Source organism: Telmatherina bonti (genome assembly GCF_933228915.1).
Source record: "Telmatherina bonti genome assembly, chromosome: 2".
In the NCBI taxonomy this organism is placed as follows: domain Eukaryota; kingdom Metazoa; phylum Chordata; class Actinopteri; order Atheriniformes; family Telmatherinidae; genus Telmatherina; species Telmatherina bonti.
Window position 1 is genome coordinate 45,462,438 of NC_136620.1, and position 27,643 is coordinate 45,490,080.

At 45.0% G+C, this 27,643-nt stretch overlaps 1 protein-coding gene across 1 annotated transcript in view; it reads right to left on the minus strand.

Annotated features, from left to right (window-relative positions):
* The window catches only part of LOC306771054 (septin-7-like), a 91,183-nt gene that overhangs the window by 51,604 nt on the left and 11,936 nt on the right, over positions 1 to 27,643 (minus strand). Inside the window, exon 3 of the mRNA XM_079260087.1 lies at positions 3,888 to 3,994. Coding sequence (XP_079116213.1) covers positions 3,888 to 3,994 — 107 coding nt within the window. The remainder of the gene's footprint in view (positions 1 to 3,887; positions 3,995 to 27,643) is intronic.

Sequence of the window (27,643 nt, forward strand, 5' to 3'; positions counted from 1 at the left end):
AGCCCCAGAGATAGGAGAGTCCACCCCTGAGTCCACCAGCTCTGCTCCCTCATGGGAAGCCGTGTTGGTAGGATTGAGGAGGTCTTCCAAGTATTCCCTCCACCGACCCACAACGTCCCGAGTTGAGGTCAGCAGCTCCCCATCTCCACTGTACACAGTATTGATGGAGCACTGCTTCCCCCCCCTGAGCCGCCGGATGGTGGGGCCCCATGGGTGAAGGCCCGGCCACCAGACGCTCGCTCTCGTACCCCACCTCCAGGCCTGGCTCCAGAGGGGGGTCCCGGTAACCCGCGTCCGGGCAAGGGAACATTTATGCCCAGGTTTGTCGTCGTCATAGGGGTCTATGAGCCGTGCTTGGTCTGGTCCCTCCCCTAGACACCTGTTTGCCATGGGTGACCCTACCAGGGGCATAAAGCCCCCGACAACATAGCTGCTAGGATCTTCGGGACGCACAAACCCCTCCACCACGATAAGGTGACGGCTCAGGGAGAGGATTGTCTCCCAATAATTTCGGAGACAATTAATCGCATGGCAAGATTTGTTAGCGTGACAGGCAGAAAGAAAGACACCCATCTGAAGAGAGTAGTTTACTATGTCTAAAAGCTCACACTCAAAGAAATCATAAAATGTTTTTAAAAGCAATGCGGGATTGGGTTGTTGGATTTAATGTTTGTGCTGATAATGATTGTTGAATTGAAGCTGTTCCACCCTGTTTTTTACCTCCCTTGGTAGAAAATAAAAAAAATAAAATTAGGGGGCAATGCTTCAGTGAGAACAATTCGTGCATCTGCACCAAGCCAGGCTTCAGTTAAAGACACAGTCAATGTTATCTAATCTAATGTTATCTAATGTTATCAGATGATTAATGAGAAGAAATTTATTTGAAAGTGATCTGACATTTAAAAGAGCCATGTTCAGTTTCACGGGAAGGTTTGATCATGAGTTTATGGGTATGTGTCTTGTACTAGGAGTTATGTGTATGGGCCGGATATATCTAATAGTAAGGGTATGTAAATATGGATGGAAATGTTTGTCATTTATTCTGGATAATATGTGCTGGTATATGATGTGTCAGAGAGGGTGTTTTGACTTGAGCGGGTGTGTAGTGGTTGGACAAAAACTTTACAGGAGTGGAGAGGGTGAGATCAATGTTCATAGCTAGAAGATGGGAACCTGTTTTATTTAGGTGTAAACTCTGATCTGAAAAGGTGTGGTTTATTGTAGAATGTGGTGAAGTTGTCAGTGTATGGAATACTGAAGGAGTGACAGTAACCTTTTAACCAGATGTGGAGTTGTCGAATGAACTTTATGCCTCCATATCGGGGTGAAGGTAGTGGGCCAGAGATGATGCAGCGTAAATTTGACTGTTGGATGTTGTGGGTGAGGTTGATCAAGTTCATTTTTAGTTTCTGACTGTTGGAACTTCAGATCGATGTGGGAGTCCCCCACAAAGAGCACCCGAGGGCCGGTTTCAGACACCGAGCGCCCCCGAGCCTTCCTTCCCACAGCGCCAGAAGGTGGAGCGGTGGCTTTTGCAGGAGCAGCGGTGGAGGCGGCGTTTGCTGTGGGAGCGATGGCAGTAGTAGAGATGGAATTCGTCGAGGAAGGAACAGCTGCAATCAAAGATGAAGTTTCCGCAACTACGTAGATGGTGTTCCTCGTTGCTGGCATGGAGGTGGAAACCTCCGCTGCAGCTGTCACCGATGGAAATACAGCCGCTCCAGCACCTGTAGTAGCGCCTCTTCTGACCGAACAGCCACGAAGCCCGGATTGACCATTTACTGCGTCCATCAGGAGCTGCCGACGCTTTGCAGAAGATAAGCACCGGGACTCTCTGTTGGCGCAGACACCAACAGATGCAGCCGCCTGTCAAGCGACACCCGGCACCACACCCTCTCTCACAGCCGCCACTGGGTCAGCGCTGGACGGTGGAGCAAACAGCCCTTCGCGGTATGTGACTGCCGAGAGAGCCTCGAAGTGATGACAGTGCAAATTCACCCCTGCCCTTTTGGCAGGCCACCTCCGACCAAAACTGGTGCTTAGGAGTTGAGCTGGAAGAAGGCTGCAGTAAGATGTCTGAATCCCATAGCACCGTATCCTGAAGAGCTGCCTTTAAAACCATTAAAAACAGTATAATTCCATCAGAGCGTCATCAGACGCTTACTGTCAGGTTTTGAGGCGGCCAGTCGGAGCTGTGGCTGTAAGGTCGTTGGTGCCTGTCATGGCGGTAATCCCAGGACTCGTTGGTGGACACCAGCAGTGAGGGATGCCGTCAAGCTGAAGAAGGAGTCCTATCGGGCCTTCTTGGCCTGTGGGACTCTGGAGGCAGCTGATGGGTACCGACGGGCTAAGCGGCATGCGGCTCCGGCTGTCACCAAGGCAAAAACTCGGGCATGGGAGGAGTTCGGCGAGGCCATGGAGAAAGACTCCCGGACGGCTTCAAGGAGATTCTGGTCCACCATCCGGTGGTTTTCGTCCTGGTCGTGGAACAGTGGACCAGCTCTATACCCTCTTTGGGGTCCTGGAGGGGGCATGGGAGTTTGCCCAACCAGTCTACATGTGCTTTGTGGACCTGGAAAAGGCGTTCGACCGTGTCCCCCGGGGGCTCCTGTGGGGGGTACTCCGGGAGTATGGGGTACCGGACCCCCTTGTACGAGCTGTCCGGTCCCTGTACGACAGGTGTCAGAGCTTGGTCCACATTGCCGGTAGTAAGTCGGATTCGTTTCCGGTGAGGGTTGGACTCCGCCAAGGCTGCCCTTTATCACCGATTCTGTTCATAACTTATATGGACAGAATTTCTAGGCGCAGCCGAGGGGTTGAGGGGATCCGACTTGGTGGCCTCAGGATTGGGTCCCTGCTTTTTGCAGATGACGTGGTCCTGTTGGCTTCATCTGGTCGTGATCTCCAGCTCTCGCTTGAGCGATTCGCGGCCGAGTGTGAAGCGGCTGGGATGAGAATCAGCACCTCAAAATCTGAGACCATGGTCCTCAGCCGGAATAGGGTGGATTGCCCTCTCCGGGTCGGTAGTCAGGTCCTGCCTCAAGTGGAGGAGTTTAAATATCTTGGGGTCTTGTTCACGAGTGAGGGAAGGATGGAGCGTGAGATGGACAGACGGATCGGTGCGACGTCTGCAGTAATGCGGACTCTGCGCCGGTCTGTCGTGGTGAAGAAGGAGCTGAGCCAGAAGGCGAAGCTCTCGATTTACCAGTCGATCTACGTTCCTACCCTCACCTATGGTCATGAGCTGTGGGTCGTGACCGAAAGAACGAGATCTCGTATACAGGCGGCTGAAATGAGTTTCCTCCGCAGGGTGGCCGGGCTCACCCTTAGAGATAGGGTGAGGAGCTCGGTCATCCGTGAGGAGATCAGAGTAGAGCCGCTGCTCCTCCGCATCAAGAGGAACCAGTTGAGGTGGCTCAGGCATCTGGTCAGGATGCCTCCTGGACCTCCCTGGTAAGGTGTTCCAGGCACGTCCCTCTGGGAGGAGACCCCGGGGAAGACCCTGGACACGCTGGAGGGATTACATCTCTCAGCTGGCCTGGGAACGCCTTGGGATCCCCCCGCAGAGTTGGGGAAATCTGGGCTTCCCTGCTTAGGCTGCTGCCCCTGCGACCCGACCCCGGATAAGCGGCTGAAGATGAAGATTATACAACCAATAAAAGAAAGTTAAACCAAAAACAACTCAAGGCACTTAATGTTTACTGTGGCAGCATTTCAGGAGGAAGAGGAGTCATCTTCTAAAGTCCAGTTTTCCCTGATGACATGACTAAAGCTGGTTCCATCCGCCACAAGAAGCGACAAAAAAGTTCCTTTCGATCTGGTCAATTTGTACTCCACGACTGTCCGGGACACCGAATCAAACTGGGCTAAAAGCCGAGTGAGCTCACCTGCACAGTCTTCTTTATGCGCTGGGAGGGACCAGGGTAGTCCTTGGAGTACAGGTCAGTCAGGAAGAGAGAGTTGATGAGCGTCGACTTCCCGAGACCCGACTCGCCTGAGGAAAAAATGAAACTATTTCATTATAGAGTCAATGTGGCCTCATCTCACTGTAAACAACATAGATATGTTTTATACATTACAAACACACACAGACACACTGTGGCACTTTTATATAAAATATCATTTTACATTATGGGGTTGGAGGTGCTGGGCTGCACCACAGAAAATAAAGTAAATTCACTGTCTGTGAGGAAAAGGTCAGAGGCAAGAAAAGCTTCTGCATTGCGGGAATAAAATATTTCCTCTTTACTTCCAGCTCACTCCCTCCATACCATCCTCGTTCATCCACTCTTCCTGTCACTGAACTGTTTCAATCTTTTTCCTCCAGCTGTGACAATCTTCCATTTCCACTCCTGATGCTTGCAACACAAAGCTGCACACAAGCACAGAGAAATATTTACCTTACAACAGAAATGCTTGGTTCAAACTTCCATTTAGCATCCAACAGACAGACAGACAGGATTAATAACAAACGTCTGGCTGAAAAGGTTCGAGAAGGTGTTTGGTTTGGTCTGTCCCACCAAGCCCCCTGACTGGTCACCATTGTACAGATTCAGGATCAGAAGCCAGAAAGGTTTGATTATTTTCTTTACAACAATTACATCTTGTTTAATAAATTTTCCTTTTACTGAACTTCCTAATTCTACAATAATTTAACTTGGAGGATCTTCTGTTATCTTATTGTGGTTTTATTTGCCGCTGTTCAAATTTACACAGCTTTCGCTTCCTAAAAACTCAGTTTTTCAGTCATAGCATTTTTTCAGAAAACACTAAAGGAAGTAGCTGGGTTGAGGATCCCGGCCTGGAGGATCCATGTTCCCTTTAGAGACCTGATTATATGCCAAGTCGTGCATTGACTGGAAGAAACTGAGCTGCCATGAGCATCTATGAAACATATTTCATGCTGCCAGAAGTGTGAATGAAGGGTAAGGGTTTCCCTGCTTCCTAACAATGAACAGATGTTACTCCAGTAATTCTGGATTGATGAGCAATATTAAACCTCCGTCTGTGTGCCTTTTCTGGCCTGGTGGTGATTCAAGGTCAGCATGAAATGATATGTTTTTGCCCCTTTGCAACCCGTTAGTCGGTGTTCTGCATGTGTTTGATCAGCTACAGATGTTATTCCGTCACTGCTTGACTTATGAAATCATCTGTGAAGTCTCTCCAGCCATGTGAAAACTCAGTCACCTGTTTGATTGACTGTTTGGCATCACAGGTTGAGCACAATCCCTCAAAGACCATTTCAGGACCAGACAGCACATATGCATGAAGCCTGAGAAACCAGTGTGAACAGGAAGTGTAAATGTGGACGAGTGCATGTTGACACATCTGTTCATCCTGTTAGCTTTACTCTGCTGGAAGGATGGTGCCATTACGATGCAGATGTGACAAAAACAAACACGGGAAATGAATAAGCTGGAACACTGATGCATGATGGGATATCTGCAGATATATATAGAGAGACAACCTTGACTGTTACCTCTACAAACATCCATTTTGGCTGATAAAACTGTAGAACTGACATCTTGCTATACAACATCAATGTCCTGCCTCTCTGAAATGAATTTCCTCCAGAGTGAAACTGCAGTGGCGGACATTTCTGAAGGAGGCCCAAGTGCAACCAGATTTATTTTAACATGAAAGCCAATAGCCACCTGGTTTAAAGTTATTTCACCAAAAGCACAACTCCCTGTTCCGCTGCTTTAACCACACGGTGAAAGCAAGATGTGGTTTCTGAATCTGAGACAATGCAGCCACTTACACATACATCTCAGAAAATTAAAATATTATGAAAAAGTTCAACATGTTTTATCACTTATTTCAGAATGTGAAGTCTAGATATTATATAGATTCATTACACAGAGTGAAACTCTATGTGTAATGAATCTCTTAATTAGGTGTTTTACCAAATTAATAAAAAAATAATAAGGGGAGTCTCAACAATGCAATACCCTCTTCAACTAAAGAACCAAAGAGATGATTAATCATTGATATTAACACAATTCGAGGAGGATTGGGGACTGACAATTACTCAGATTTCCCTTTCAGGTAGCTAGCTCTCAGGGTTATGTTTATACTGTAGTAGTATAAACTCCCTGGGGGGAAGGTTTGTCCCAAATACCCCCTCTTCAACTTTAATTAAATATTGGTTCTACATGTGGAAACAGCTGTAGAAAACAAGGTCAGAAAGCGATGGCTGAATGAATGTTAGAGTAGAGGGGGGGGGGTTAGGGTGAAAGAATTTAGGAAAGTGGGTGGCCGCTGGGATAGGAGGAGGGTGGGGGGGGGTGTATGCAGATGAGTGGGGGTGTGTATGTGGGGTTATGTTGGTGGTACGGGGGAGTGATGGGGTGGGTGTACAATGAGGAGTGTGAATGTGGATAGAGGGGTGTAGGGAGGTGTGTGTGTGTGTGTGTAGAGTGGGGTGTGTGTGTATGGAAGAATGGGTGATTATAGAGGGAGCAGGGATGTGTGTGTGAGGGGGTGTGTGTGTATAAAGAACGGGGGTAGGAGAGTGTGAGTTTGAGCGTGTGTCAGAGAATGGGTGGATAGGGTGTGTTTAAGGAGGAAGTGTGTGTGTGTGTGTGTGTGTGTGTGTGTGTGTGTGGGTGTGTGCGTGCATGGGGGGGGGGGGGGTCTTGGTGCACTGGGGTGCGGCCTGGCTGCCGCTGGGTGGCGGTCTGGGGATCCCGGCCCTCCGTCGGTGTGGGCTGGGCCCTCTGCCTGCGGGGGTGGGGGGTTGCTTCTGGGCTCTTGGGGCCGTGGGGCCCGCGCTCTGTCTGCCCTGGGGGGCCGGTGCCCGGCGGGGCCGGTCCTCGCTGGTCCGGGCCTGCTGGGGCCTGTTCCCCCTGACTGCGGGGGACTCTGGCTGGGACCCCCCCTCTGCCGCCTCCTGGGTCGGTGCATGGCTGGCTCCGGGGGGGGGCGGTTGGGGTCTGCGCCTGGGGATGGCTGCCGATGGCCCGGGTCTCGGGGGTCCTCCTGGCGTGCCTCTTGCCTTTGTGTGGGAGGGGTCACACTGGCATGATCTTCTCTGAACACGTTCCACTCTGCATGTTCTGCATGTGACACAGTCACCGAGTCGTCTGCAGGTTTATTCACTAACAGCAGCTGGTTTTCTCATTTCTGTTTGTTTCTCATTTATATTTAACTCATAGTTTAGTTTTTTTTTTTTTTTTTTTTTTTTTTGTCTTGTCCAGCATTTAAGCAAGCAGACTGATGTTCTGGATGCTGTGTTCTGCTGAGCAAATTTATTTTGCCAAGGGGAACTTTTGTAGATGTAATGATCCCCTTGTATTTCTTGATTCTTATTTTATTTTTCAATTTGTTTTGGATAATAGTTTGTATTACAGAGTTTATGCTGCTGGACCCGACCGGAAAGGACAGGAAAGGGGCAGAAAGAGAACAGAAAAGAGAACATAAAAAAAACAAAAAACAAAAGAAAGAGATCAATGCATACATGTATATGCACATACATACCCACCTACATATATATGTATATACACTCGCACATACATTATATATATACATATATACATACATACATACATATACACATACATACACATGCATACACACACATGTACACATACATGCATACATAAAGATAGATATACATACATACATATACACATACATACACACACATATATATATATATATATACATATATACATACTCACATACATACACATACATATACACACACACATACACATACATACACTCACACATATGCATACATATATACATATCCATACACATACATACATACACATACACATACACATAAGTACACACACATACCCACCCACACACATAAATATATACACCCACACAAGCCAACTCTAGATTCGTGGAGAACAAAACCGTTGACAATCATGAAGACCAGAAACTAGCAAGTTAAGTCAAAAAGACAGAAAGAGAGGTACCTGCTGTTAGTGAATAAACTGGCTGGATGACTCAGTGACATTCATAGTTTAGTTACTATGATCTAGAATGTGTATGTATATGTGTTAATACTGGCGAGTGTGTATATGTTTGTACGTATGTATGTGTGTGTGTGTGCATAGAGGTGTGTGTGTATATGTATATATGTGTATATGTATATATGTATGTATATATATATTTGTATGCATATGTATGTATGTGTGTGTAAATGTATGTGTATGTATGCATATGTATGTGTGTACCTGTATGTGTGTATGTATACATCTGTAGGTTGTTTCTTTCTTTTTGTTTTTGGGTTATTTTTTAGGTTTTTTTTCCCTCTCCATTTATCTCTTTCACTTTTCTTATGAGGTGTTTTTTCTCCTTTCTCTTTCTGTCTTTCGTCTGTCCTCTCCTGTCCAGCAGTACAAACTCTACAATTCAAACAACAATACAAAATAAATATAGAAATAAAATAAAAATTCAGAAAGTCAAGGGGATCATTATATCTATAAAGCTTCCCTTGGCAGAGAAAATTTGCTCAGCAGAACATCCAGACCATCATTCTGCTGCCTAAATACTGGACAAGACAAAAAAAAAAAAAAAAAAGAAAGCAATGGCTAACCACTCTTTGCCTTCTGGTCAGTCTCTTACATCAACCAATATTCATAAACATAAATATATTCACGGCAGGCAAGTATTTCCCTGATTCTTCATCCAACTCCTGTTATTTATTCATTTTTTTAAAAATCCCATTGGACTTTTACTTCATGAAGAACAAAAATAAACTAATTTGTTTGCAATAAACTAGGAGACGGCATCACTTGCTCCAAATCATGACTTTCACGTTTTCTATTACGGGTGCACTTTTAATCAACTAATCAGGCGCAAAGTTGTTTCTGTTAATAAGACAAGGATCCAGGCTTTGAGTAGCCCAATAACCTCATTACAAAATGTCAAAGTTAATTAGTAAAATTACACTTTCCATTCTTTAAATTGGATGGATGGGTACCGACGGGCTAAGCGGCATGCGGCTTCGGCTGTCGCCAAGGCAAAAACTCGGGCATGGGAGGAGTTCGGCGAGGCCATGGAGAAAGACTTCCGGACGGCTTCGAGGAGATTCTGGTCCACCATCCGGCGGCTCAGGGGGAGGGGAAGCAGTGCTCCATCAATACTGTGTACAGTGGAGGTGGGGAGCTGCTGACCTCAACTCAGGACGTTGTGGGTCGGTGGAGGGAATACTTCGAAGACCTCCTCAATCCTACCAACACGGCTTCCGATGAGGAAGCAGAGCTGGTGGACTCAGGGGTGGACTCTCCTATCTCTGGGGCTGAAGTCGATGAGTTGGTTAAAAAGCTCCTTGGCCCCGGGGGTGGATGAGATCCAGCAATTTAAAAACATACAAAGCCTAAAAATAGCAATTCGTTAATATATGGTGGCCTGATGGAGCATTTCCTTTCTCAGATACATGACACAGCTGAGATCACATGGTTGTCCGGTAGCTTGATTGAATACGTTCAAAGGTTTTGACAAGCTGGACTGAGACAGAAATGGCAGAGTATGATTCCCATGGAATTTCTGGCATTCCTTCCTCTGGTTCAGCTCGGAAGCAGCAGTAGGGTTGCGTTTGCTGAACACCAGACTGCTGTTGGAGAAGATAATTCTCTATTGTTTAGGTTAATTTGGACTGGTTGAAAAGGGGGTCAGAGGGCATTGTTTTGGGAAAAGATAAGGATCAGTGCGTCTGGCAGCCTGAAAAGACCAAAATCTCCTACTAAACTTTAACCTTTCTTCTGATTTTACAATTTAGCTTTTTAATTAGCGGGTGAGCGTTCCTCAGCAATCCACCAAGACTGAGACTAAATCTGACAATGTCACATGTTCTGGGTCAAAGCAGACATGTGCATCTGAAAATAGAGGCTGAATGGGAGCAAAGCAGAGAAAGAAATGAGAAAACCAGAGACTTGTGCACAACCCTCTTCTTACAGTGTTAGACCCCGAGGCAATGAAGACGTTTTTACAGAAGCAGGGTTGGAAACAGGCTTTATTACATTAACGACAAATCTGCTATGAATATCATGCAAAAATTGAACTTGAGACCCTGAGCTCATTCTGCAACTTCCAGCTCACTCTGGAAGCATAAAGTGCAATTTCAGGGTAGAAAAATGTATTTTTTTGAGCCAAAGGACATTTCTTTGTCATTTGTGTTCAGCCACAGATCTGACAATCTGAGTTAAAGCAGCGCAGGAACCCGCTGCTGACGGAAACAACTGCAAAGGAATGGATCAACTTCTTTATGCTGTTTTGCTGATATGTGAATGGAGTATGGCCAACAAACGGCAGGAAATGACAGCGCTGGAGAAACTAACTCTAGTCAGATTGCCTCACAGCAGCATGCAGTCTATGATGCACAAGTATTAGTCCAAGAAACAAGACATGCAAGACAACACTGTCATTTTCAATTGAATGGGACTTTTTTCGAAACACTGTAATGCTCAGGTGTTTACCTAGACATGGAAACATAAACAAACCAATCAGGACTTATATTTATTTAACCCTGTCCTGTCCAGCGTGGAGAAGGGAGACATGTCATATATATGGCTGTCCTTGATATTCTGATAATTATTAATCTCTGCCAGTTTCAGCTTATGCTGAAACTGGCAGAGATCCCCTAACCCTTTGACGGACCCTCAATGCCTACCAGAACTTTGATGTCATCTTTATAGACTTTTTTAATTTCGGTAATAAATTTGGTTTTGTTTAGATTTCCAGTCGATTTCCAGGCACCTGATAATTTGTGTCCCCCAGAAAGGGCATTACATTGTGACCTACCGCCAACCTGCACTGAAGCCTCAGACTGTGGATTAGAAAACTTACTTTCCTGGCAAACAGCCTCTGATGTGCAAGAAAGTTTACTGCACGCAAGGTCCATAAACACTTATGTTCATTGTTCATATATCCCATAAATATTGCGACGTTGAAATATATTGTTCTAAATTGAACAGAAAAGATACCTGTTGATATCAAATAGGTTTTAGTTACATACAGCTTCATTGTTGTGCGATAAAAAATGTATAAAGAAGTTATCAAGATAACAGAAAGAAATGTTATTTTTAATTTTTTTTATATTTTGCACTTTAAAGCCTCTATGATGACTACAACCGTGGGCATAAATGTTCCTTGGAGGGAGTGCTGGAGGGTGCTCCTTCTGGGGACTCCATTGTTCTGCTGGGGGACTTCAATGCTCACGTGGGCAATGACAGTGAGACCTGGAGGGGAGTGATTGGGAGGCATGGTCCCCCCCCTCTGAACCCAAATGGTGTTTTGTTATTGGACTTCTGTGCTCGTCATGGATTGTCTATAACGAACACCATGTTCCAACATAAGAGTGTCCATATGTACACCTGGCATCAGGACTCCCTGGACCACAGTTTGATGATGGATTTTGTAGTCGTATCGTCGGACCTGCGGCCACATGCCTTGGACACTCGGGTGAAGAGGGGGGCGGAGCTTCAACTGATCACCACCTGGTGGTGAGTTGGCTCAGATGGTGGGGGAGGAAGCCGGTCAGATCTGGCAGGCCCAAACGTGTTGTGAGGGTCTGCTGGGAACGTCTGGCTGAGTACCCCGTCAGAGCGAGCTTCAACTCCCACCTTCAGCAGAGCTTCGACCATGTCCCGAGTGAGGCGGGGGACATTGAGTCCGAATGGACTGTGTTCCATGCCTCTATTGCTGAGGCGGCCAGCCGGAGCTGTGGCTGCAAGGTCGTTGGTGCCTGTCGTGGCGGTAATCCCAGGACTCGGTGGTGGACACCAGCAGTGAGGGATGCCATCAAGCTGAAGAAGGAGTCCTATCGGGCCTTCTTGGCCTGTGGGACTCTGGAGGCAGCTGATGGGTACCGACGGGCTAAGCGGCATGCGGCTTCGGCTGTCGCCAAGGCAAAAACTCGGGCATGGGAGGAGTTCGGCGAGGCCATGGAGAAAGACTTCCGGACGGCTTCAAGGCGATTCTGGTCCACCATCTGGCGGTCAGGAGGGGGAAGCAGTGCTCCATCAACACTGTGTACAGTGGAGGTGGGGAGCTGCTGACCTCAACTCGGGACAGTGTGGGTGGGTGGAAGGAATACTTCGAAGACCTCCTCAATCCTACCAACACGGCTTCCCATGAGGAAGCAGAGCTGGTGGACTCAGGGGTGAACTCTCCTATCTCTGGGGCTGAAGTTGAATCCCGGATTGAGGAGGAGCAGTGTGGTTTTCGTCCTGGTCGCGGAACAGTGGACCAGCTCTATACCCTCTTTGGGGTCCTGGAGGGGGCATGGGAGTTTGCCCAACCAGTCTACATGTGCTTTGTGGACTTGGAGAAAGCATTCAACCATGTCACCTGGGGACTCCTTTGGTGGTACCCCGGGAGTATGGGGTACCGGAACCCCTTGTACGAGCTGTCCGGTCCCTGTACGACAGGTGTCAGAGCTTGGTCCCCATTGCCGGTAGTAAGTCGGATTTGTTTCCGGTGAGGGTTGGACTCCGCCAAGGCTGCCCTTAATCACCGATTCTGCTCATAACTTATATGGACAGAATTTCTAGGCGCAGCCGAGGTGTTAAGGGGATCTGACTTGGTGGCCTCTGGATTGGGTCCCTGCTTTTTGCGGATGACGTGGTCCTGTTGGCTTCGTCTGGTCGTGATCTCCAGCTCTCGCTTGAGCAATTCGCGGCCGAGTGTGAAGCGGCTGGGATGAGAATCAGCACCTCCAAATCTGAGACCATGGTCCTCAGCCGGAATAGGGTGGATTGCCCTCTCCGGGTCAGGAGTCAGGTCCTGCCTCAAGTGGAGGAGTTTAAATATCTCGGGGTCTTGTTCACGAGTGAGGGAAGGATGGAGCGCGAGATCGACAGACGGATCGGTGCGCCGTGTGCAGTAATACGGATTCTGCGCTGGTCTGTCGTGGTGAAGAAGGAGCTGAGCCAGAAGGCGAAGCTCTCGATTTACCAGTCGATCTACGTTCCTACCCTCACCTGTGGTCATTGTTGCAGGTAACTGTCCAATGCCATTATCTTATTCAGCCACGGCAGGCTAAGCATGGGAGATATTGATGACGCGCACTAAGTTGTATGTTCTCCATTTTGTGTTTGTTTATTTTCATTGTTACATCTAAATAAATCAGAATGAACTAACAACACGCAGAGTACTAAGACAAGTCATCTAAATTGTGGTCAACAAAAAGTTCAATCCCGAGCTCACCCCACATCTATATCCTCCAAGCCAAGTGATGCGCTCAGGTGAGTGCAATTATTTGTAACCTATGCATTCACACCCAAAGTGACACACCCTCCACCCAAGTGCCAATCAAGTGTGCACACATCAGCATATATCCAAACATCGATGACTTACAATATGGCTCCTATGGTCATGAGCTGTGGGTCGTGACCGAAAGAAGGAGATCTCGTATACAGGCGGCTGAAATGGGTTTCCTCCGCAGGGTGGCCGGGCTCTCCCTTAGAGATAGGGTGAGGAGCTCGGTCATCCGGGAGGAGAAAATAGTAGAGCCGCTGCTCCTCCGCATTGAGAGGAACCAGTTGAGGTGGCTCAGGCATCTGGTCAGGATGCCTCCTGGACCTCCCTGGTAAGGTGTTCCAGGCACGTCCCTCTGGGAGGAGACCCCGGGGAAGACCCAGGACACGCTGGAGGGATTATATCTCTCGGCTGGCCTGGGAACGCCTCGGGATCCCCTCGCAGAGTTGCCAAATGTGGCTGGGGAGAGGGAAGTCTGGGCTTCCCTGCTTAGGCTGCTGACCCCGCGACCCGACCCCGGATAAGCAGCAAAAAAATGGATGGTAACAATGCTGCTAGCATCATAGTTCGCCACACTAGTAGCATTATAGTGACAGTAATGCATCCACGCTGCTAGCATCCATATTAGCCATGTTGCTAGTATCTTAGTTAGCCACACTGCGAGCATCATAGTTACAATAATACAGTCATGCTACTAGCAGTAGTTGGTCAGCTGCTAAGAAAGACTGAGAGGGTGTGTAAGGTAGGGCTGGGCAATTAATCGGATTTTAATCTCAGTACAATCTGGGTTTTCTCCGATGATAAAAATAAAAGGGTGTGATTATTTCTCTTTCTGCAGTTTCCTCTCCTGCTGTCTTCAGTTGCTAATCGAGCGTCTCTGGCGTTGCAGCGCTGTGCTGTAAACTCCTCCCAGAGCCGCTTTGCTTTCATTCAGACACTGTTGCCAACTTGGAGACTTTCTCGCTAAATCTCGAGACTTTTTTTGTTAAAAGCGACAAATCTAGCAGCTTTTACTGGAGTTATTAGAGACTTTTCTGGTGTTTTGGCGACTGACTTGAAGACACATATTGTTCTGCAGTTACTGTAAGGAAGGAGCAGCGGGAGCCTCTCCCGTCCTAAAGCACTCCCAGGCGGCCAGTCTCAGTCGGCTCCGGCTGCAGGTCCATGTAGAATAACTGTAGCTCACCATCAATGCAGTTGTTAAGTTTTGCTATTGATATAGTTATTTTTTTGCTGTGACTGAAACGTGACTTAAAGCTGCTCTATGATGCTATGTCTAGTGATCTGAGCTTTCTACAGTGTTGAGTATCAGACATACGAGCGGCGCTGTTTTTTTTTTTTTGTTTTTTTTTTATCACCTTAACACATGTTTGAGTTTTCCAGCACTGTCGACGTTTTGAAATTTTAGTGACGTCCCGGGGGAGGGACTCAGTGATTGGTCATCTTCTCTTCATTATTTCTTGCCCTTCTGGACTTGCATATGAAAATTAATCTGACAAAAATGTACATAATAAAGCCACTTTAAGCTGATGCAGATAGTGCTAACGCTAATGCTAATGGGACAAGCCTTAAAGTTTAACCTCTTGCGGTGTTCAAATGAGCCTCATGTTTTATTTTGTTATACTCATCTTAGCTATGATACATACATGTTTGTAAATGACTTATTTCTTATTTTAATGCCTGCTGCCACACATTAAGTACAATATTCATGATGCATGTGCGATGACAGTGATGGTTGCAGCCCACAACATGGTTATAATTATTTTAATCTGACCATCATGTAGTCTTATGCTGGCATCATTTCATCAGGAGGGATATGCATTTGTATTGAAAAAAAAAAGTATCAGTACTGTTTTGAATAAAGTTCAAACAAACTCGCTGTTTTGCTTTTGTTTTAGCATGCGCCCAACAAAACGGTGCGCCTTGTAGCAACCTCCCAAGGCTGAATTAACCCCCGAATCAGATAAGAACTCAGGATTTTCTACTTCAAGAGGAAGTCCATCCACACATCTCCAAAACAGAGCTCAATGAAAGCCCTAAAAATCAGATCCATCTTAACCCGGGTAGACAGACCTCCATGTTAAACCAGGAACCCTGCTGGTCTTATCTTGTTCCTGGTAGGAAATGTCTACACAGACAGACTGTGGCACCCTTTTGAAGTTGGACCCTGGTAAGAGCCTGTTGTCCATCACCCCAGGAGGTCCCTTTGTATCCACAGCACATAGAGACCAAATTCCAGAGCAGAACCTTTAAGCTCTGAGTTCTAAACTGTATAAAATACTGGATGTATCCTCAGCACACCTGGATAAATGGACTCTCCTTCCTTTCTAAATGAATCCAAGACTTTAACCGTTTTTCAGATGTGAAATTCACAGAAGTTAACAAGTTAGTTAATTTCAGTGATTCCTTGGATGGAGCAATGGCGCCATCTAGCAGACACCCTTCGAACAGGTTGAGATATGCATTTCAGGTGATTAAATACACTGTGATTAACATTATATGCTGTTGTTATTAACGACTCTGACTCAAAGTAAGAACTTGTTGTGTGGAAATGATTTCTTGACCCACCAGGTCCGTGGAAAGTGAAAATCATCGATGAAATGTATTGAAATGTCTTGATGAAATGTCTTGTACCTGTTAACAAACCTTTTCCCCTTTTGACAGCAGCAAAACTGCTTTTAAGGTTCACGGTTATAAGGATCATTCATACTTCTGCTCATCTATAAATTTATAGACATGTTTTGAGGTTGGAAAAATGTTAAGTTTAATTCCTAAAGAACTTAGTATTTTGACCAAACCTTCAGACCCCATGTCCTGACCCCTGCGCTCTGATTGGATAATCTAAGGTCCGCCCAGAGTGCCGGCAAATTTAACTTCCTGGAACTCGCTCTTGCTTTCCTCTTGTTTTTTTTTTACTCTCTTGCCTCTTCTTTGTTTTCTTTTTCTTTGTTTGTTTTACTTTTTCTCTTTATTTTCGTTTGATGTATGTTTTTTAGTCGTGTTTTTGTCCGTCTGGCGCCGTGTTAGTTTTTTATTACAGTAAGCTTGCTCGACTGCTTAACACCAGAAAACTCATCCAATTCTGACTGAACAATTTTTGCTTCTGACATCATCAAGTCACACTCCGGCCTGGATTCTAATCGGAGTTGGGTCCAGCTTCAGACGTGGAACCAGGCGGTTCCAGGCGAGCTCCTGACTTCTGCGGAGGTCCCCTTTGGACAGGTATGAGGACGACCACTGAATCCTTGCCCACTGGACCCAAGGTTCGGGTTCTCGACCACCAAGGCGCTGAAGTAAGGCCGACCCATTATTCCACTGTCTCCGATCCAGCTGGTGTCTTAGTAAGCAGAAGCTGCCCTTTTTAAATCCACTCCCCCGGTATCTGCCTGATAGTCTACCCTGATATAGTTAGTTAACTTCATTAGACTTTTTTTTTTTTTTTTGTGGGGACTTGAACATTCATGTCTGTTGCCCATCCAGTAATTTGTCAACTGACTTTCAAAACCTGTTAGCCTCATTTGATTTAACTCAGTCAGTAAAATCACCCACACATAGACTCGGTCACACATTGGACCTCATAATGTCACATGGTCTCCCAGTAAATATTTCAGAGATATTGGACACGTGCATCTCAGACCACCTCCCCATTCTTTTTGACTTCACAGCTCCTTCAGCTCAAGCTAAATCTTCTGCCCCAGCTTGTAGCCGTCGTGCTTTTACTTCCGCTACAGCAGGTGAATTTGCTGCTGCCTTTATGGGTACTGGTTTGTATGCTCTGGGTGAACTGGAACATCTGTGCCCAGAGGAATTTATTTCCTCTTTTAATTCTACCTGCTCAGAAATTCTGGACTGTGTTGCACCCTTTAAGCTGAGGTCCATCAAACCTAAACCAGATCCCTGGCTGAATAACACCACACGTGCCCTGAGAAGGCGCTGCAGGCAGGCTGAACAGAGATGGAAGAAAGACAAGCTGCATGTGTCTCTGGGCATACTGAGAGACTGTCTTTCTGACTATCAAAATGCTGTTAAAGAAGCCAAATGTAAATATCTTTCAACTGTTATTTCCACTAGCAGCAATCGCCCTCAAGTTTTGTTCAATACAATCCAGTCTGTGACTAATCCTTCGGACAATGTGTTGGTAAATGTGTCTAAATCCACCTGTGACGCATTTCTCCATCATTTCACAGACAAGGTGGCCTCTGTTAGACAGAGCATTAGCAACAATAGTGCTGCAGCTACTGCTCCACCTTGTGCCCTGCCTTTTGCCCCTGCTGCTGTGTTGACTGGGTTTGAGCCAGTATCACTCTCTCAGCTCTGTGAAGTGGTTCAGAAGCTGAGACCAACAAGCTGTCCCTTGGACATTGTCCCATCTAGAGTTTTAAAACAGGTTTTTGACACAGTGGGGCCATGTCTACTTTCTTTTTTCAACTCCTGCCTGCTGTTAGGGTCTGTTCCGGCTGTTTTTAAGCAGGCTGTGGTCAGGCCACTTACCAAGAAACCTAACCTAGACCCAGCAGTTCTCTCAAATTTCAGACCCGTGTCCCATCTGCCATTTCTCTCTAAAGTATTGGAAAAGCTGGTTTTTTCACAATTACAATCATTTTTGGATCAGAATCACATTTTTGAGAGGTTTCAGTCTGGTTTCAGAACGCGCCACAGCACAGAGTCAGCACTCCTTAAGGTGCAAAATGACGTCTTGCTCTCCCTGGATTTAAAGCAACCTGTGCTGTTGGTAATGCTTGATCTTACCGCAGCATTTGACACAGTGGACCACTCTGTCCTTCTCACTCGCTTAGCCCAGCAAGTGGGTCTTCAGGGACCTGTGCTCCAATGGTTCAAGTCATACCTGACTGATAGATCTTTCTCAGTAATGATTAATGACCTCTCTTCATCTTCAGCTCCTCTGTCTTCCGGTGTGCCACAGGGTTCCATTCTTGGCCCTGTTCTGTTCTCTTTGTATATGTTGCCCCTCGGCTCTGTGATATCCCGCCATAATGTCTCATTCCACTTGTATGCAGACGATCTCCAAATCTATCTGCCAGTTTCCCAGAACTCCTCAGACACACAGTCCATCTACAGGTGTCTGGATGACATTAAGCAGTGACTATCGCAAAACTTCCTCTGTCTGAATGAGTCAAAATCTGAATTTATCCTCTTTGGTGCCCCCAGCCCGGCAAATGCAGTTCCATTGTTCACACCTCTCACCAACCATCTCAGTCAGACAGTTAGGAACCTTGGAGTGACGTTGGACAATAATCTCAGACTCAATAAACAAATAGACTCTGTGGTCAGGGCAAGCTTTTTTCAGCTTCGCCAGTTGGCCAAAATCAGATCCTTTCTCACTCGTCAAGACCTTGAAACAGCCATCCACGCCTTCATCAGTTCACGTTTGGACTATTGCAACGCCCTCTACATTGGACTCAGCCAGGCTTCTCTGCACCGTCTACAGCTTGTGCAGAATGCAGCTGCCCGCCTTCTCACCAACACACGCAAACATGACCATATCTCCCCTGTACTGTTCTCTCTACACTGGCTCCCGCTTCAGTTCAGAATTCAGTTCAAAATCCTTCTGTTTGTTTTCTGCTCCATCCATGGCCTTGCACCTCCGTACCTTTGTGACCTCCTGACTCCTCACCAGCCCAGCAGAGCCCTGCGCTCCTCTGATCAGCACCTCCTGGTGGTCCCTCGGTCTAGGTATAAACAGTGGGGCGATCGGGCCTTCGCAGTGGCAGGGCCCAAACTCTGGAACTCTCTGCCTCTGGAGTTACGCTCCATCATGGACCTGCCTCTGTTTAAGGCTAAAGACTCATCTGTTTAGATCAGCCTTTGGCTGTTGAGATTTTTACATGTGAATGAACTGCTTTTATATTTTTACTTATTTTTATCTTTGTTCAGCACTTTGGTCAACTAAGGTTGTTGTAAAGCACTTTATAAATAAAATTTGATTGATTGATTGATTGACTTGCCATCTTTCCAACCTTCCTAGTTGTGTAAGTTATGTAAGCTTACAGCTTAATAATAATTTTATTTTACATTTTTGTTGTTGGCTCCTTCTCTCTCTCTCCCTCTCTCATTTCTTGGCTAATTCAGTATTTGATGCTTGCTGACGCTATTTCTGGTTAACTTTATTAATTTGTGCCTGATGATTTTAACCGGCGTGGTTTTAATAAAGTGTGTTATATTTTAAGAAGTCGTGGTAGCGTGATCGATCTTTGAGAAGGGATTTGTTCCCTCTGACGAGAGCTTAAGGTAAGCGTATTCTGAGACTGATGGTTATCTGTTATTTGACAAATCTCATTGTCATATTACGGTATTCCCTGTCTGACCATATAACAAATTTAGGGCTGGGTGGTGCCCCGAGATCGCCGCTTGTCTAAGGACACAGCGAATTAATAATAAAAACACTCACTGTCGCTCCGACATTGGATCCCAGGTTAACGTCAATGATAATACGCTACAACCTTATGTGAATAATAGACTCCGTAACTGAGGCTGCGCCTTGTGGCCCAAAAAACACGGTATTTACTTTCAGTGAATAGGAAGCAGGAAGCCTCATCAGCCAAACTGTGACGCTTCATTTATACAGGACATTTAACTTCATGTTATTTATCTGTACAGTAACCCAGCAGCTACAGCAGGTATTACACACCACATCGGTGGCTAAACCAACCAGAGACCTGTCATATGGAAATCCCCACATTTTCCAGACTCCTGGTTAAAACATCTAAATAGGCTAATTAAGATAAACACTGACAGTAAATAAAACCTAAAGTAGATGTGATGCTTTGTGAAGTTCTGTGTTGTTAAAATGTGTGTGTGTTTATCTGGCTGCCGGTAAGTACGGTGTGGTGTGTGTCAGTTTGGTAGGGAAATATGATGCAGCATCAACTTTACTCATTTTTTACATCTCAAAGTTTGGATTTTTTTTTTAAAAAGTACATGGTTTAAAAAAATGGTCCAACACAATAAAACTGAACGACATGCCTCGTTGTCAACATGCTATCTGACTTTACAGCAAGGTGAGCAGACATTAAAATGACGACTTTACCATTCAGAGACAGTTTGTTGTAAACATGCTCCTTTCACCATCTCCGTATCTTCTCTTCAATCCAATCCACGTTATTTATATAGGACATTTTATAAATGTAAACAGTTTCCAAAGTGCTGCAAAAAACAATGTTACAATACTAAAATATCAATAAATACAAAATAATATTAAATAAAACATGATAAAATAAAATCAAAAATAAAATAAATGAATAAATAAATGAAATTTTATTATTTGTAGAACAAACACTAGAAACTCAACCAAAGTAAATGTATAAATGTATATCTGTGAAGCTGTTGCATGTGTTGTTACGACCTAATGCAGGAGGATTTGGTGCAGCCGACGTGTTTGTGCTCCATGTGTGGAGAAACAATCCTCAACCGGTCGCAAATTTCTGCCTTTTAAAAGATGAAAAGAAGAATTCCCGTAGAAAGAAGGAGTGACTTGTAAACATGTCCACAGTAAGAACCAGCCGATGTCTTGGTGGACGACGCGCCTGGTAAAAGTCTGTCTGTTTAATCCGGAATAAAAGTTTGCTGCAGGAACAGAGGCTGCCTAAAACATGCGCTTTGACTCTGCGTGTGTGCAGGAGAGACAGATGAGGGACGGATTACCAGACGGTTAGCGTGCGTTAGCAGCCGACACCTCGCCATGCCTCGTCACTGCTGACTGATATCACAGGTTAGAACTCTGAACATTTTACCAGCTGCTGCTGCTGCTGGTATAAATCAGAAAGCTGGATCTCCTCCTGGAGCGGTGAAGTGGGGGGGTGGTACACCAACTCTACGTTTTCTGTCCTTTTCAGTGTGAAATGGTCCCACACTGCAACTTTTTCAGTCTTTTCCTCTCCTCTTCTTCATTCTCTGCCATTAGAGACCAAAGCAAGGAGGATCTTCAGACAGAAAGCAAAGCGCTCGCCGCTGCTGGTGGAAATGTCCGTCATCAGTCCGGCTGAAACAGTCAGACTGTACAGACACACCGTAGGCCACAGCTTCTGCTTTTATACATTTTATACATGTTTAGATGTTTATATGTTTACTGAAGCAGTGATGTCGTCCCTCCGAACAGCGCAGTGGTCTGAGAATGATGCAGAAATGAACATATATCTCTACGTTATGTTAATTACACGGAGCCTCGAGGCAGATAATTTGCCTCGATCAATATTTGTACTCTGATTACTTGAGTTACCAGAGTAATCGTTGCAGCCCTAGTTATAAATAAAGGGTCAGGACAAACACATTTTAAACATTTTTTGGTTTAATAAGTTTCTAAACAATTATCTAAAAACACAGAGGACGGTGGAGACATGAAAACACCAGGTTATGACACATTTAAGCTGCTTTCAAGTAGTCTGCTTTGTTCTCCAGAGCAGACAACAGAAAGCACGTTAGCAGGCTTACCTAGTCCTACTGGGTACAAAATATAAAACCTGAGGTGTAAACACTCAGTGAAGTGAAAAATACCTAATGTAAACTTCAAAGTTTAAATTGCAACAATATCAGGCTCATAATATGAAAATACAAAATCTAATAATTGGAAAAAAAATGGTTTCTTCAAGTTCAAGCAGCAAAACAAAAATAATAGTCTTAAAGACCTGGAAATGAATGTTGGTTACAATATAGCAAATAGAGAAATAATCACAGAGCCTCTTAAGTTTAAAGTGAAGCTGTAAAAGGATTACTATATTTCATACAGCAATATGAGATCTAAGAGGAAAAACTAAAGTGGTTCAAGTAGCCTGGAAATTAATTCTTAAAACAAATAAGATTTAATGAGATTATTTACTGAATGTCCAGTTTCTACAGGTTGAGTGCTAGAAATACAAGCTGGTCAACGCTTGCTGGTTTCAAAGACCTCTGGCATCCCTAACCCCCCAACATGACACGATGTTCCCACCTGCCCTGAAAGCCCACTCTGATGGTAACTTGTGGCAGGGATGCATAAATATCTCTTAGCTAGCTTGGCCACGAGCGGAAAACGTGCCTCATTCATCTTCCACCATTCCAGTGCTTCTGTGTCTGGACCAGCTTCCAGTCGGAGAGGGAGGCTGAGCTCCTTTTCAATAGACTCTCTGCTCAAATGTGGAACTACTTGGCTTACCTGATGTTTAAAAGTCACTGCTTAACTCTTCTTTTTCTCATTGGCACAAGCAGGAACTAGCTCATCCTGACCTCTGGCAGCTGATAGAACTGCTTGTTCGGCCACCAACTCCTTCAGCAGCTCTTGTCTGGATGTAATCCACATTCTTTTGTTTGATGTATGTGGTTTTGAATCAAGGGTCAACAAGCAGATCCTGCGTTGTCTAATCATAACACTTTTCTTTTAAGTAGCTTAGTTTGCCCTTTTTGGTGGTGGTGGTGGTGAACTTAACGTCACCATCCTGATGCTTGAGTATCTTGTTGTTGAACAGAAGGATGGCGGGTTTCAAACAGGAAACTCTTGGGTAAAGCTCCCCACACAAGGCATCTGGGAACTCCTTGAAAGGACTCAATGCCTTCCTCATGGACTCCAGAACCTCCATATGCCGCCAAGTTGGGACCGGGTGACGTCTTGTCAGCACAGAGGACTTGTTAGAGAGCTTTCTCCTGCTTGATCACCCTTTCAACCAAGGGCAAAGATGTTGTTGGTGGCGTTGTCTGTGGTGACACAGATGAGGCAATCAACTTGCAGGCCCCACGATTCAAGAGCTCTGCTGAGCTCTCTTGCTAGCATTTCTCCCCTTTTGTTTGGGGAGCGGCCCAGATCCTACAGCCCATTGCGTGGCTGTTTTGTGGCGGCTCTCTTTTGTTTATTTTGGCCGGGGCTCCCTCCTCTTTCGGTTGCTGTCAGTTTCTTTAATAAACTTAGTTTAAATGTTGATTGTTGGCAGTGGTTCCTTTCATATGTTATGGTTCCTACTCTCGAGCCGTACTATTGTTTTGTTTAGGGGCCGTAACAGTGGTCTTCTGGAAAATAAGTTTTCTGTAAACACCGGCAGTGGAGGTTCCAACTCTGGTCAATAAAGCGTTTCGTCATGCTCATAAATGGATATGTTGTCTGGCTCTACCACAAACCTCTTGTTGTAGCGTAGAACATCCCATGTGAATCTCCACTTCCACTTTAGCCAGACACACATCGTATAAATCAGGTAACAACTTCAGTTGTATGTTTTCAGCTGGGCATTTTGTATTTCGGATCGAGTGTTTGCAAAACCCACGTTTCTTGTGTTGATTGGATCTCCTTTCCTGTGCGTGAACTATGGCTGTATTGCGTTCCATGGGTACGAGCCTGCTGCTGTTTGTGTGTGGAGTTTATTATGAGCTCTTTTGCCACCACTCAATGCTGCTTTTTCGGCTTTTGCTCGTTGACTTTTTCTGTAGTCTTTGTTGTGATTCTTGCGCCAGTGATAAAATAAGTTAGTCATTTTGGAGTCTGTTGTTAGGACTGGAAGCTGGCATATTTTACAAGCAACTGTTGTCTGTTCCACGTCAGTCTTTTCATCTCCAAACCACATCCAGACAGAAGTTGCCCCTCTTTTAGGAAGAAGCTCATCGGTTTGGGTTGGTTGGTCATCTTTCAGTGAACTACCCTGCTCTGAAACACGTCTGCTACCGTCTTTTGTGCATTACAGTGTGCATGTCATGCAGAGCATCATGACATAAAATACTGCAGTGAAGCACCTAGTCATGATGTAAACTAGAAAATGTCTAATGTTTCACATGAGGCTCCATCGTCCAGATGATATATATTGTCATATCGCCCAGCCCTAACCGACCACAACAACAACAGGGTCAGATATGCAGAACTGCAGATAATGTCACAGTGAGACACAGATCAGAGCTGCAGATAAACTAATGCTGGTTCATGTAAACTACCACTGCTAATCTGGTAAAGAGGTTTAAATCGCAACCAGCTGCTTCTTCCACTGCAACATTTCAGATTAAATCAAATCAAATCAAACTTTATTTGTATAGCACTTTTCGTGCTTAAAAACAATACAAAGTGCTTTACATTATAAAACAATTTACATCAAAATAGATAAAAATAGATAAAACACTAACACACATACACATCCCCTTTCACCCACCCACAACCACCCTCACCCATGCCCTATTTGCCCTGTAACAGTTAAAAGAAGTTGAATGGCCAGGTGCATTTGCACCAGATAAGTTCATTTATCCACCTGACTTGAATTTTAAGTGTTTAGAAGCTGCATTATTGTTTTGACCCAAATCAGTTTCAGCCTGAAAAGACCTTAATGCTTCTCCTGAAGTTTCTTTTAAAGTTTTGTATGTATTTGTTGACACCCAACTCTGACAGCTGGGCTTGGAGTTAGAAACCCTATCCCTGAGCTGCTGCAGGAAAGCAGATGCTAAAAACTGGTCTCATTCCACATCAGAAACAGCATGAAGCAGACATCGCTTCCCTTCTACTCCCAGCTCTGATCTCAGCCCGGTTCAGATCTCTACGCTGGCACTAGATCTCAAAAATCTTTCCAAGAATTTCTATTCAGACTGTCAGCTGGACAAAAGGGGAAGGAAGCAGCCTCCCCCTGTAGAGAGGCAGGATTGAGAGGTCTGAACAGACGAGAGAGAAAAAGAAAAAGTTTCTGATTGCATTTGGGGAACAATAACCACAGTTTCCTTCTGGCAACGACAAGCAGAAAACATGCTAGTGTTCACCAGAAGACCAGAAGCGGACCAGAAGCAGGCTAAAGCTGCGAAATGCTGGTCTGCAGAGGTGATTAAACTAGTTTAAGTCCAGGTTATACAATTATAAATACCATGTTTAGTGAAAATGTTCTACAATGATTAAATCCTCCATTTCTATAGATCATACTAGCGAACATTATCATTGCAGAAGGTCCTTCACAGCAGAGGCCTGTTTCAGAAACCCAGTTGAAATCAGAACTATCAAACTCAGTTCCTGGTTTCAGGATAAGAAATAAACAAGTTTAAGCAACACTGGGTTCAACTACGTCTGGCTTGAGTCACCCAGGAGTTGATGAAAAGACTATCAATCCAACACAGATCAGTAGCTGGACAGCACATTTCATTTGTTCCTCATCACAACCTGTAAACAGGCTCGTGCACACCCTTAAAATAGATTATCGAAGTACACTACAAGTAGCTACGCTATTTTGGCTTCTCCTACCACTGCTATGCAGATGACACTCAGCTTTTCCTCTCCTTCCCACCAGACGACACAACGTTTCACTGAGAATATCAGCTTGCCTTGCTGATATCTCTGCATGGATGAAGGATCGCCACCTTCAGCTCCATCTGTCCAAGACAGCTCATTGTCTGTCCAGCCGATCCTTCCTTACCTCCGCAGATACGTGTGAAGCTCCACTCTGTCACACTTGTTCCTGCTGCCTGGAATCTGGGTGTCATGGTGGATGACCAGCTGACCTTTAAGGTCCATGTTGCCTCGGTTGCCTGGTCAGAACGCAGCAGCACGTCTGGTCTTCAACCAGCCCAAAAGATCTGCTAATCACACTGTACTGGTTTCCAGTTGCAGAGCATCAGATTCAAAGCTTTGCTTCTGGTTTACAAAACAAGAAGTCAAACGTCTCTTGTCTACTTTCACTCCTTCATCCAGAGCTACACTCCCTCTCCACAGCTATGCTCGACCAGTGGAAGACGCCTAGCGTTACCATGACGACGTGGGACACCACAACAACCACAAAAACACTGCCTCTTGCGTTACATGGCAACACCTGCATCCAACTGGACTTGCAGCAGCCCGACTACCACTTTTCTATTCTATAGATAGCAGATGCTTCTATCCAAAGCGACTTATATGTGAGTGAGAACACACACTCCTTCCCCAATAGGCACATCAGGAGGCAACCTGGGGTTCAATGTCTTGCCCAAGGACACTTCAGCACATAGTCAGGTGAAGGCTGGAAATAGATCTCTCAGCTTTCCAGTTGAAAGTCAACTCCTCTTCCTCCTGAGCTGCAGCTGTCCACTTAATCATGAAGCTCCTGTTTGATTTCTTGCTTGTGTTGTTCTCACTCTCAGATGTAAGCTGCCTTAGAGATAAGCTTCTGCTAAATGACTGCAGAATAAATCAAATAAAATAAAATTTTATACAAAAATTCAGGCGGTCTACTTTCTAGTACAGTCTACAGTCTAAATTCACCGATCCTAGCAGACATCCTCTCCATGTTGTTGTCGATTCAGCTCCGAGACTTCCGGGCCAAATGTCCAGTATGGACCAGACTGGTATCCTGCTTACAGTTGAGTCCGGTCAACACAAGAGTCTGTGCACTGCTAGCCCAGCACATACTGTTACAGAATCCCGGCAACCTGCCAGTTGTTGCCAGAATCTCACGGATCTTTTGGTAGATCAGAACTCCACCAGCACCAATCAGCAGAATCCCGATCACCAATAAGCCAAAGATGTAAACATCCTCCACGTCCTCAGAGGACAGAATCGCCAGACATATCGGTCTCCACCTGGCCCATGAGTCCTGAACGTATCCAGCCGGAAGCGTCCCCTCAGGACATGCAGGCTCTCCTCTGCCTGATCTTTGAAAATTTGATCAATTGCGTTGAAAGACCAGCCAATCAGATCCATGATGTAAATTTGAGTAAAAAGATGTAAACTAACATTTCTATTGTCTCTGTTTGGTCCATTTAGATTGTTAATGTCCAGTTTAAACTGTCTGTCCAGTAAGGAGTTTAAAAAGTTATGTTTTGCCAACATATGTTCATGTTTTACTTTGAGTAAAAACAAACCAAAAGGAAGAAAATTACAGAAAACAAACAAACAAACAACAACAAAACAAAGTAACTCTGCCAAAGTGTGTCTTTTGGGTCACTTTGCTGGTCCAAAGTAAAGAAAGCAGCTACTGGCTGTTCTAGAAGTCGCTAGAAGTTGCTTCATAACGTCTCTCTTTTTTCTTTTTTAAGTTTTTTTTTTATCTTACCATTGAAATAGGTATATCACTTTTATCACTTCACAGATTGTGAATCCCTTTAGACCCACATTGCATAAATCCCTTTTGTTCTCCAATGTTAAATGTCAGAATATCACATTTAACCAAAGGACTGCTGTTTGAAGTTTCTAGCTTCATGTCCAACCCTCCTGTTGTTTACATTGTAAGAAACATACCGACCTCTCATCACCTTATGCACAGAAAATATATTGTTAAAAATGTTCCTATTAAAATGATTCAAAAGTTGTGTGTGTAACAGAAGAGAAGAGAGACATTTATTGTTTTTATGTTCAGTGTCAGCTGTTGCACAGTTGATGTGTCGGTAATACGTGCAATAAATATTAATGGAGAAAAATCGTGAGAGAATCAAGATCTCAATTCTAAGCAAAAAAAAAAAACAAAAAAAAAAATCGTAATTCTCATTTTATTCAGAATCATGCAGCCCTAACCTC